Source organism: Vanessa atalanta, chromosome 19, assembly GCF_905147765.1.
Source record: "Vanessa atalanta chromosome 19, ilVanAtal1.2, whole genome shotgun sequence".
Taxonomy (NCBI): domain Eukaryota; kingdom Metazoa; phylum Arthropoda; class Insecta; order Lepidoptera; family Nymphalidae; genus Vanessa; species Vanessa atalanta.
This window is the reverse complement of record NC_061889.1, coordinates 1,690,087-1,702,219: the sequence shown is the minus strand read 5'-3', so window position 1 is coordinate 1,702,219 and position 12,133 is coordinate 1,690,087. Positions and strand designations below refer to the sequence as shown.

Sequence of the window (12,133 nt, the reverse complement as noted above, 5' to 3'; positions counted from 1 at the left end):
AATAAGAAAGCTATTCATGAATCAAGGCAAGCACCACTCAACGTGACTGAGCTGGTGATGAGGAGATGAGACCAGATTAATTATAATCTCGTGATTTTTACAATAAACCTGCATGGTTTCCATATAATTCTACAAGCTTAAAGTTCTTTTTTTAAATTGGGTAATTTGGAGAGGATCATACTATTTCGGTATAAAAATGGTACTATATCTTTTAGTGAGGAAGCAAACAGGCTTAACTGGTTTAGAACCTAATACACTTATGAATTGACGGCAACGATGTGTTAATAACTTAGATTTCTACATGGAAGCTTAATGATAACTTAAGTAAAATATCGAGAGCGATATTTTAATTTACAACGAAAATCATAAAAAAATACTTATTATGTAACACAAAATATAATTAGGGGCGCTCGCTGTCAAAATCTTTAACAAAGATTGACATACTTCAGCAAATTGACGCAAAAATTTTGGAATTAATAACTTATAATGTCCTCGTAATTTACTTTGTCTATTGCTCAAAACTGTAAGATAATCTGTTCCGGACGTTTTGAGTTTGAAGTTTAGACAGACAGGCAGACGGCGCGCAGAGAACAATTTACTATATAATATTGACTAGTGTTTTTTTTTTTAAATCAGTTAACAATGCATTCGATAGTTTTAATCTTATATTTAAATGTCAATACGGATGTTCTTTTCGAAGATCGAACTCAAATTAAACGGTCATTTCTTTAAAATATAAACGAAAATTCACATCACATTAACAGCCTGTAAATTTCCCACAGCTGGGCTAAGGTCCCATCTCCCTTTGAGGAAAATGTTTGAGCATATTCCACCACGCTGTTCCAATGCAGGTTGATGGAATACACATGTGGCAAAATTTCATTGAAATTAGGTTTCACATGCAGGTTTCCTCACGTTTTCTTTCACCGCCGAGCACGAGATTATTTATAAACACACATTAAGCACGTGAAAATTCAGGGGTGCTTGCCTGAGCTTGAACCCGAAATCATCGGTTAAGAAGCACGCGTTCAAACCACTAGGTCATAAGAAAATATTAATCTCATTTTCTTCTTGGTCAGTTCGTAGCCACCGTATATAAGGAGATTTTCTTAATAGTTTCACAGTTTTGTGTCGACTTGTGCACCATGAAGACCTTACTTATTCTCGCCGTTTGTTTTATCGCGGCTCAGGTGAATTTTGTATTCAGGATCTAATGATATTTATTTAATTTATATTATTGTTCGCTAGGTGGTCGAAGTTCGACCATAATCGTCAATCATCGATTTAGGGGTTGGTCGTGAGGCATTTGGGATAAAAAATGTATGGCTCTCCTTGGCGTTTGATGCTTTGGTTGTGAAAGCATACCAAAGTTACTTTGACATTTACAATTAAAATAAGAGATGAAGAAACATATCTGCGGAACATACTATACATTAGTATATACTTATTATCATTTTTTTTTACTGTACACTTTTACAGACCGTCAATGACTACCAAATAAAAAAAATAAAAACAGAAAATTTGTTGACAGACCAGACAGTGAAACAAGAGGTATTGAACTGTTTTGTCCTTGTCTATTTATACCTATATTTTTTCCATGATATATTATATAAGTAGGCGGACGAGCAAATAGGCCATAGAATATAATAAATGAGAAAGCCTGATTCGTCTTCACGATTTAATTGTATATATTTTAACCATGATTATAATTTTTAATTTTCACGGATTATTTATAGTTATTGAAATATAAACGATTTTTATTTCTGATTTGTTTTGATAGACATACGTTTATTTGTCATACGGAGAAAAAACATCTGGAATAAAAGAATACTTTAGTAAAATAAATGCAGTGTGATAAAATGATCATTAAATGAAATAAAAATTTGCTAAATATCTTGGTGGTAGGGTTTGGTTAGGTACCACCTACTCCTCAGATAGTCTACCGCCATGACCACTTATCATCAGGTGGCCCTTATGCTTGTCGGCTTTCCAATATTACATTAAAAAATGGAGACAAATTAATCATTTTGTAACTGCAATCTAAGTTCAAAATCTAAATAATCATCTAACTTATATACAATAATATAAATTTAAAATAATTGAATCTTACCGCTGTCTGTCACTATGTATGCTTTGATCATTAAAATTACACACCGGATTTTGATGCGGTTTCTTTTAATAGATATATTGATGATATAAGAGGAAGGTTTATACTGATTTAAATTAAAACTGATTATTTTAGAATTGAATTTGAATTATTTTCTAAAATTATTGCTTAAATAAACACATTTTTTGCGCTTACATTGCAAACGCTGGCTGAACCCTACGAGATAGATCAATATAATGTAACAATACTATATAGTACTATACACCTTAAAAAGGTCTTCAAAAAAGTCCGCGATGGTATCTGTCTATCTCTTAGGGATAATCCACAATAACTATTTTGTATCCTTTACTTTTTACGAAAAATAATGGCTTATTTTCGAAGCGATTTTAAACAATACAGCATTAATCCTTATTCAATTAAGTACCTTTAATATAATGTGCATTTAATATAGATCAATATCGCCAATTTTCTAAGATATTTCAGATTTAAAATGCCGGGATATACTTGTAGCGGTTTGTATTGTCTCATGACAAAAAAGCTGTGAACGTTGTAAGACATTCTGTATATTTAGTATCACCATTACACCCGTGCGAAGCCGGGGCGGGTCGCTAGTTAAATATAAATTGAATTTAAATTCGAAGTTACATTTTTCGTTTTATTGTTATCATAAATATATTAGAGACCATGAAATAACTTTTAAATAATAACTTATACGATGTTCCGGTTAGAAATGCCTACGTTATTTATCGACAGACGCTCGTCATGTTCCGGAACGACTTGATTTTCATCGCATCGAATTCATCTTACCGAATGACGATTACATATTTGAAATCAAAATCAAAATATATCGTATTAAGTAAGCTTGAACGAGGCTGTATAGCTAATAGGCAGTGTAGGCACATGCCTAGGGGCTCCTGTTCCATGCCAAAAATTGGCAAATTGTTGAAGTAAATTCTAATTTTATAGAATCTTGGAATACCTTAGTAATATAGGAAATAAAACATCAATATTATAATTAAAATTGCAATGTGTGTGCTTCTGGATTGTATCTAAAATTCTATTTATTGTTCTTTACAGAGAATAGCCAAGGATAGGGTACTCAAGTGAGGACGCAAACATACGTACAGGTTATTCCAATTGAAAAACGAATATATATAAACCAATGTCAGATTTTCATATCCCAAGTGATTTCCTCATAGCGTCGATATTCATATATCATATTGTGCATAACACAAGCACTAGAAAGAGTTCTTGTTTAATATATATGACGACCTCCGTGGTCGAGTAGTGTGTACACCGGTTTTCATGGGCACGCCGCTCCGAAGTCCCGCGCTTGATTCCCGGCCGAGTCGATGTAGAGAAAGTTCATTAGTTTTCTATGTTGTCTTGGGTCTGGATGTTTGTTGTACCGTCGTTACTTCTGATTTTCCATAACACACGTGCTTTAGCTACATATATTGGGATCAGAGTAATATGTGATGTTGTTCAATATATTATATATTTATTTATATGGCACTCTTACTTACATTCATATATAGTATAGAGAGCGCTATAGAGCTCTAATAATTCTATCAGCTATGCGACAGCAAGCTGCTTCCAAGCTTCAGGTTGCTGAAGATTTTAGTCACAAAAAATACTAATATTTAGTGGGAACCAATACCTCGAGATCTGTTGTATTTCGATCTACCTATTTAAAACCAGGGTTCGCGGATATATATCAATTGATTTTTTCCTATCTCCTGAACAACACTCATAGATCTATGCTTAAGGCCTGACTCTGAATGATTACTTTTTATGATTAGTCGATTACAAATTAATATTATAATAAAATTAGTTGATTTATCTCACAAACAAATGAAGATATAATAATAAAACATACTTGTTTTTTAAGTGTTCCTTAAAAATTTCTTTCTCAAATTGATAGACACTAATTACTTTGTTACTATTTTTTTTAAATAAAAAATGCGGTATTCGACACTTGTATTATTTTACAATTTCCTTTCACATTTTTAGTGTTTACAGAATGAAATTCGCTTCGTTTTCTTAGCCTGGATATATATCAGATATATATAACAAAATCGGATTTTTGATATTTATTATAAAAATCGGATTTTTTCCGACCCTATTTAAAACATTTTTCTTGTAAAATCTGACTTCGTTACATCGTTTTTACATTTCAACTCACTAAACTAATAACCTTTCAGACCCTAACCGACGAACAGCGAGAAAAACTGAAAAAATACAGATCGCAATGTCTCGCTTTGAATACGAAGGTCGACGTAAAGTTAGTTAACGAATTGAAATCAGGATACTTTAAGGTAATTAAACACTAACCGATCATTAGATGTTTGAAGAACCGTACTAATATTTTCTTATTAAACATTGATGACCATTGTAAAATGAACTCCAATTAGAAGTTAAACATTAATTTCTCTCATTCTGGTATCATTTATTTGACATTAGAAAAAGGAAGAGGATTGTTTAACAGATGATATCATCATGTCGTCGTTAACGTTTCCAGTCACGGTGGTTATTCTCATGGGAGTCCAGTCAACTACACAGGATCTATTATAGGGTGAAGTGTGGGCGCAAACCCAGTGCAGTCTATTCCTGGACTCTCATCACCTGATGGGACGGAAAATCCTACAAGACCGATAATAGTTCGGGCGCTGGCCCAACGGCTTCCAAATTCGAGACTCGGAACTGTTACCGAGAATTTATTGATAAAAACTCCTATATTTTTTTTAATAATGTTTCCAATATGATATATCAAATATTTTTAAATGAATTTTTAAATAATCTTTAATAGCTTTACGAATCAGAAAGCCTAATTATTTTAAATGAGATAATTAAAAAAGTATAGTACTAATAAAGTTGTATTTCTCTAGACCGAGAATGAACCTCTGAAGAAGTACATTCTCTGCATTCTGGTCAAAGCAGGGGTGATGACTAAGGCTGGAGAGTTCAAGAAGGACGTACTTCTTGCCAAAACTTTGAATCCGGGTATGTTTTTCTTTGTAAATTGAATTTACTTTATAACGTTCTGGGTATATTTTGAGGATAACTCATTTAGTTTTTATATTTTACCGCCAAATAGCAATAATTTGTATTTAATGCATAACCGTTGGAAGGGTGAGTGAGCCAGTGCAACTACAGCTACAAGGGAGATAAAATCTCACCTCATATTATCACCATCAATTAAAAATAGCGAAGTCATATACTTATTCCAAGTATTTTTATTAATTATAGCTGAAAAGCCAATAGTAAAGAAGCTGCTCGACAAATGCTTGGTATTCAAGGGCAACACTCCCCACCAGAGTGCTTGGAACTACTCAAAGTGCTTCCACGAACATAGACCTAAGAGGAACGAAACCATTTTTCAATAAGCTGATAAAGAAAACTGCCCAATGATATTTTATTTCTGCATATTTAAATTTGGAATATCATTGTTGTTAAATTCTGTTGTTCAGTAACAGCTGATAATCTGTTATTTTGTTCACTGCTTACGTTTTCTTGTATAATTTAGCAAAATTTTGTAAGTTGTTGACGATATTCTCATCTGTTTTAATAACTTTAACATAACTCGATAGTGTATGTGTGTATACGAATTTAATTTACTATGGAAATAAAATTTATTTGGGAATAAGCGTTTTATTATACCTTTTAATTATATTATATACTTTATATTTATAATTTTAATAGTGGGGCGAGAGCTCTCGGGCGGTAAAGTTGTGTGGCGTGACTTGTGGTTTCTTAAAAGTGTTAAAAGTTTATGGACTTTTAAAAGTAATTATTTCTTGGTATTTTCATTTTTTAAAATTTAAATGTACAGTAGGAGTGAATTTTATACCTTGCCTGCCCTTGGCCTATGGCAGATTACCACCAGGTCGCCTTCTAAGCGACTGCCGCTGGCGGGGCCGCGGTGGTGAGCCCCGCGCGTTCCCGCAGACCTCACGCCTTGCGGTGAGGCGGTAATCCCAGGAGGTTTTAGTGGGTAAGACGGGATCTTCAGCCCCGGGAGTCACACATATTCGTCCCGGTTATCCCGCCGGGCCGATGAAAATGCATTTTATCCTCGTAAAACAAAAAAAATGGCGTATTACCGCCTCCTACTCCTTATAAATCGTGAAAAATTGTATTTACTTCAATTTTATAGACTTATAAGTATCCATTTTTGCAAAAAAGTCTATATAGCGAGTAAGTCTATTAGAATAATTGTGTCGTTAATCATTTATTGTAATAAAATAAATATTTTTAGACAGCTTTTATTTTATCGTTCCACAATTACTTTGAATTGACAATAATATCTCTGAATACAATCCGACAATTTTAAATAGTATTCTTTCAATTGCTTTTCTCTAGAACTACACGGACAATGAATATGTTTTGATAATACGCTGAGAGAATGACACACTTCGCTCGGTAATATCACAGAAAAAACATTAATCGTGGAGTTATCTGCTTAGCGAAAGCATTCAAAATTAATTTACATTAGTACTAGCTAGCGCCCTCGGTTTCGCCTTTATTTGTGTTAGTGTAGAGTAACTACTGAGTTTCTTGCCGGTTCTTCTCGGTATAATCTATATTCCGAACCGGTGGTAGCTTTACTTTAAATAGTTTGTTAAATGACAATTCAAAAGTGCTTGTAAAAGCCTACTTGAATAAAGTATTATTTGATTTGATTTGTCCTTTTTCGTACTCCTAACAATGTGTATGGAAAATTTTATAATGATAAACTTACGTTCACATTAATAGTATTATTTAGTCCGGTTCACCATTTATTAGCTGAAATAAAATGTTAATTACAAATGGTACTGATCATTACCAAGAACTTAGCAACATGTATTAACAATTAACTTCTATGTCGCCCCAAAGAAAATCCATTAACAAAATGTATTTCGTACTAGTCCCGCACCATTGTTCCAATATACAATCAACAGAATACACCGTAAGTATAACGACTTACGTGAAATAATTTATATTTTATATATTTTGATCCGATTCCTTAGAGAAATTCAAAACGCATTTTCCGTAATGATATTCAATCAAAGATTTTTAAAGCTCTCGACCAATGAAATCGCGTCAATGCGATGTCAAATGTTATTTATTTGGCTTATGTCCTCTCGTGTTTAGAATATATTATAGATAGTAAGTGACGTTATTGTGTTCTGTATATCTATAATATCTGCATCACATGGATGTTACTTAACTGAAGCTTCGCCGAAGAAGACCGGGGAGAAGGCGTTGACGCTTACTAACCTTCTCCCCCCGCTGTAAGCGTCGCCTAGAGTAGGAAGCCTGTACTCCGGGGACCTCCGTAGATTGGTGGCCAGCAAAAGTGGGTCGACAATCGACAAATACTACCGCTGTTTTTCAGTGGGTTTTCTATTGTGCTAGGCATCAAGCACCTAGGCACGTCATTTCGGGGAGATGCGTACTGCCTACTGCATACAGTTGACTGAAAAACGCTTAAAAAAAATTAAAAACTTGACACACGGTCCTTACGCACACATAAAAAATCCTATACGTAACATAATACTATTGTTATAAGTTATTACTCATAGTTTACATAAGTTCTAACAATGGAGTTTAAATATAAAATTAAACTCAATTTATATAAATGCAGGAGCTGTGCCTTGAACAGGCTATTGGCCGTCCGATCTTCGGAAGGAAAAGTGTAGAAAATGTTTGGATTTGTGATAGTTTGGTTACTTCTATCTGTGCACAGCTTGGTGAGTTTTTATATAATGTTAAAAATGCAAGGAGGAAACCTATATGTGTCTAATTTAAACAAAATGCCACATGTGTATCACCAACCCACATTGGAGCTACTTGGAATATGCTCCAAACCTTCTCCTCAAAGAGAGAGGAGGCCTTAGTCCAACAGTGGGAAATTTATAGCTGTTACATACAAACATAAGTTAATAATCCTATAAATCTTTTTAAATACGAAAGTCAGTTTGCATGTTTGTTACGCTTTTAAACTACCAGCTCATGATAAAATTTTGCAAGCACATTGTAAAGGAAACATAAGAGGACATAGGTTCTATGAGGTTATGATCTAGGTTATCTGATTTCCTACCTGACACCTGAAATACCCCTTCAGTAATGAGTCTTCAATATTGAGTACGAACAAATTTGTCATGTATGTAGCGCAATGTTTCTACCAAAACTAAGTATTCTTATCACGCATCCTTTTTTTGTAACTAATTATAAATTGCACGTGCTTTAATAAATGTATTATTCTATCATTTTACATAAGGTACGTGGTGAAGATGAGACCACCACCGCCACCACGAATGTTACCACGGAACCATCTGAGCTGTATCTGGAGCATTGTATCAATGAAAGTAAAGCGAACAGAATTGCTGTTAACAAACTGAAATCAGGAGATAGGCGAGTGAGTTCATCTGTACATATAATATTCTAATCAAAGAAGAGCAGATGTACACAAATCTTTAATGTAACATACTATCTCTATTATATTATGCACTACAAACAGTTTTTATTAATAATCATTTTTTTTATTTTTTTATTTTGGATAATATCACATACATTACTCTGATCCCAATGTAAGTAGCTAAAGCACTTGTGTTATGGAAAATCAGAAGTAACGACGATACCAGAAACACCCAGACCCAAGACAAACTAATAAACTTTTTCTACATCGACTCGGCCGGGAATCGAACCCGGGACCTCGGGGTGGCGTACCCATGAAAACCGGTGTACACACTGCTCGACCGTGGAGGTCGTCAAATATACATTTTTATTGATAATTCAACAATATTCCACACTACATATGTTCGCTTTAGTTTGGTTTCCAAAATTCTGATAGCGACTTCGGACATTCAAGACGCATTCCCGAATCCATAGAGAACATCATAGATCATTTAATATACCGACCAATGATATCGCGCGAATTCAAGGTCAAAGTTGTTTATTTGTATCCACATTGTAGTTGTAGGTTTTGGACATATTAAAAAAGAAAACATTTATGGAGCTCCACTTATATTTAATTTTCAACCGACTTAAATAAATATAGGGATTCAACATTTATGAACCGATTTGAATGTTTTTTCCGTTTGGAATCCCATTAAGTCTCATTTAAATTTGAAGAAAAAATAAGGGTAAGGGATAAAAATGAGAGGATTTTCTATATTAGTTATTTTATTTTAAATGTATTTACTCTAAGAATTATTTGAAGTCACATTATGTTACAATTTTAATTTTATTTCATATTGTTTGTATGGATACCCAATATTCACTTAAACTTATTAACCCAGGATTCGCAGGGCTGCAAACCATACGATCTGTTTAATTTAATAAAATTAGGTAATTCTTTCGCATTATTGTCTATTTTTGACTTTGACTAAGCTAGGCCCTTGATCCCCGGGGCCCTGGGCTGAAGCCCAAAAAGCCATATGGTAGATCCGGACCTGCTTAACTGGGATATGTTACATGCATAAGTGCTCATGTGTGAGTGTATAAAGATGCTAGAATTTCATTGGTGCTTGTGTTCGATTTAATTACAGAATGCAAACGAAGCTTTGAAGAAGTGGGCGCTTTGTTACCTTGGGAAGCAGGGCGTGATGTCATCAGCCGGTGTTCTAAGCCAGGATGTCGTTTTAAAGGATATTCCGAGCACTGGTTGGTAATTGTCTCTATTTTATTATATAGGTATTTTATTATACGGACGAGCAAATGGGCCATCTTATGGTAAGTGGTCACCACCGCCCATAGACAATGGCACTGTAAGAAATATTTGCCATTTCTTACATCGCAAATGTGCCATCAATCTTGGGAACTAAGATGTTACGTCCCTTGTACCTGTAGTTACACTGGCTCACATACCCTTCAAACTGAAACACATCAATACTGAGTACTGCTGTTTGGCGGTAGAGTATCTCTGATGAGTGGGTGGTACTAGACCACACCAAGTAAAATTTAAATCAAATTCGATAAAATTAACAATCAAAATCGGTTTAACATTACGGAGACGTTTTTTCTCTGTAATATTATTTTAACCATAGACATGCTGTCGAAGCCTTTGGTGTCTAATTTCTGTTATATGTATATTTTGAGTGGATGGATGATGATGTTATGTTGGTGAATATAACCAAATTTAATCTGAGAAGCTGAATGAATAAAATTTAGCACAGATATAGATTATCAAATAGCATATAGATTTTTTTTTATCTCGGAAATCCGCGAACTGAAACTAGCAATATTATATACTATAATTTTTTGTTTGTATGTTTGTCCTCAATGCATTTCCAAATTCATTAAATTGTATTCATCCAATTATTATGGTGAATTCGTAAGCCCTACCAGAAAAAAATAGTTTTGTATTTCGTCCTGAAATAGAATAATTTTATATTAAGGTAAAATATACATATTGTTTTTTTTTTATAATTTACAGATAAAGACAAAGTTGAACAGATTGTCGATAAATGTCTCTACAAGACGGCACACGATCCAGTTGAAACCGCCTGGCACTATATAACTTGCTTCCATAAAAGGGGGTCGAAATACGCGAAAAAAGCGAATGGGTTATAATCCTGAGATTATTTTGTATTTATAGATAGTTGGTCAGCACTACAAAAGAAGAAAGAAATAAAACAAACGAACCAACTTTATTATCTTGGTTAGCGTGATAGCTACGTTTAACAATCAGCAAATGTCACTAAGTTAGTCGCCAACGGTTTTTTTCGACGTGTACCTACACATTTAAATCATCAAAGATTTAATAATATACAACTATATCACTAGAAATAATCACTTTTTTTTATTATCTGCTTAGTTAAATAATTAGTCATTGACAAAGGACACGGTAGTAATGCCCATGAACGAAATAAAAAAAGGCGGATATTACATTGCCGGCCTTCTAGTTTTCTTCTGTCCTTTTTTTAGTTTTTTAAAAGTATTAATTTATATATTTTAATGTCTTTAATTATTTAAAAATCATTTTTATTACTTTTACTAATTTTATTTTTATTGACTGCCACCTAGTAGGCATTGTTGGAACTACATTAAACTTCAAATGCTTAAGCTGTGTTGCTCGTAGTTTTCTAATATTTACATAGATGGCAGCAGTGACATATGTAATTTACTTATTTTACTCTAGGAACAAAATAATTACTCTCGTTAATGTATTGTATTCACTTTAATAAATAATATAATAATAAAAACATAAAAATGTGTTTCATTGTTAAAGTGTTAACTTAAGATTTGAATGGTAGTGATATTAGGTAGGTACATCTTGTTTTTTTTTTTAATTCAAATTGCAAACGAACGATCTGTTTGTTGCATTGGAGAAGTAACGGCCATTTTGTAAATTAATTGCTACTAGTACTAACTTAACGACATTCATTAATTACTTTAATCATTTTTTTTTATTATAAGTTGAATGTTGTGATGACTTGCAGTAAGTATTTGTTTATTATTTTGTCAGAGGTTACAAAATAATTAATAATAGTTAATGGGCCGAAGAGAAGTCAAAAAAGTATGCCTAATGAAATATTTATACTTATATCATAAATGCGAAAGTATCTAATCTTGTCCGTCTGTTACGATTATACGGTTTACAAGCAATGAATCGAATTTAATCAAACAAAATTTGTTATGAAATGAGCTTGAATCACAAGGCTACTTTTTATACATAACCCCTAAAACGCGAGCGAAGCAGCGGGCGACAACTAGTTATCTAAGTACATTAAAAATAACGTTTTTGTGTTGTTTCCGACCAAATTAATAGAAATATATTAATAGATAGGGTCCATTAAAATGTATTATATAGTAATATTAAGTATATTTATATATATATATATCATTATTAGTTATTTATTTGACCTCAAATTATACCGCAAAAGGTAGATGGAGCACATGCAACATAATAGTGAAGTAACTAAAGCGAATACAAATTCCCGGTAGCGCGAAACGACTTGTCTTATTTGTAAATACGTTAAAAGTGTTGTCACTTTAATTATTAATTATTGACGTATTAACAAATTGTTAATTACTATACTC

General features: G+C 33.1%; 1 protein-coding gene across 1 annotated transcript; it reads left to right on the top strand.

The window, feature by feature from the left end:
• Positions 1–1,135: 1,135 nt before the first annotated feature.
• LOC125071562 lies at positions 1,136–10,689 on the top strand. The gene is made up of 9 exons (XM_047681883.1): positions 1,136–1,190; positions 4,312–4,425; positions 4,996–5,110; positions 5,357–5,488; positions 5,943–6,070; positions 7,734–7,839; positions 8,383–8,507; positions 9,640–9,754; positions 10,527–10,689. The coding sequence occupies exons 1-9, from the start codon at positions 1,146–1,148 to the stop codon at positions 10,661–10,663; spliced, it is 1,017 nt and encodes a 338-aa protein (XP_047537839.1). The 5' UTR covers positions 1,136–1,145; the 3' UTR covers positions 10,664–10,689.
• Positions 10,690–12,133: the final 1,444 nt, after the last annotated feature.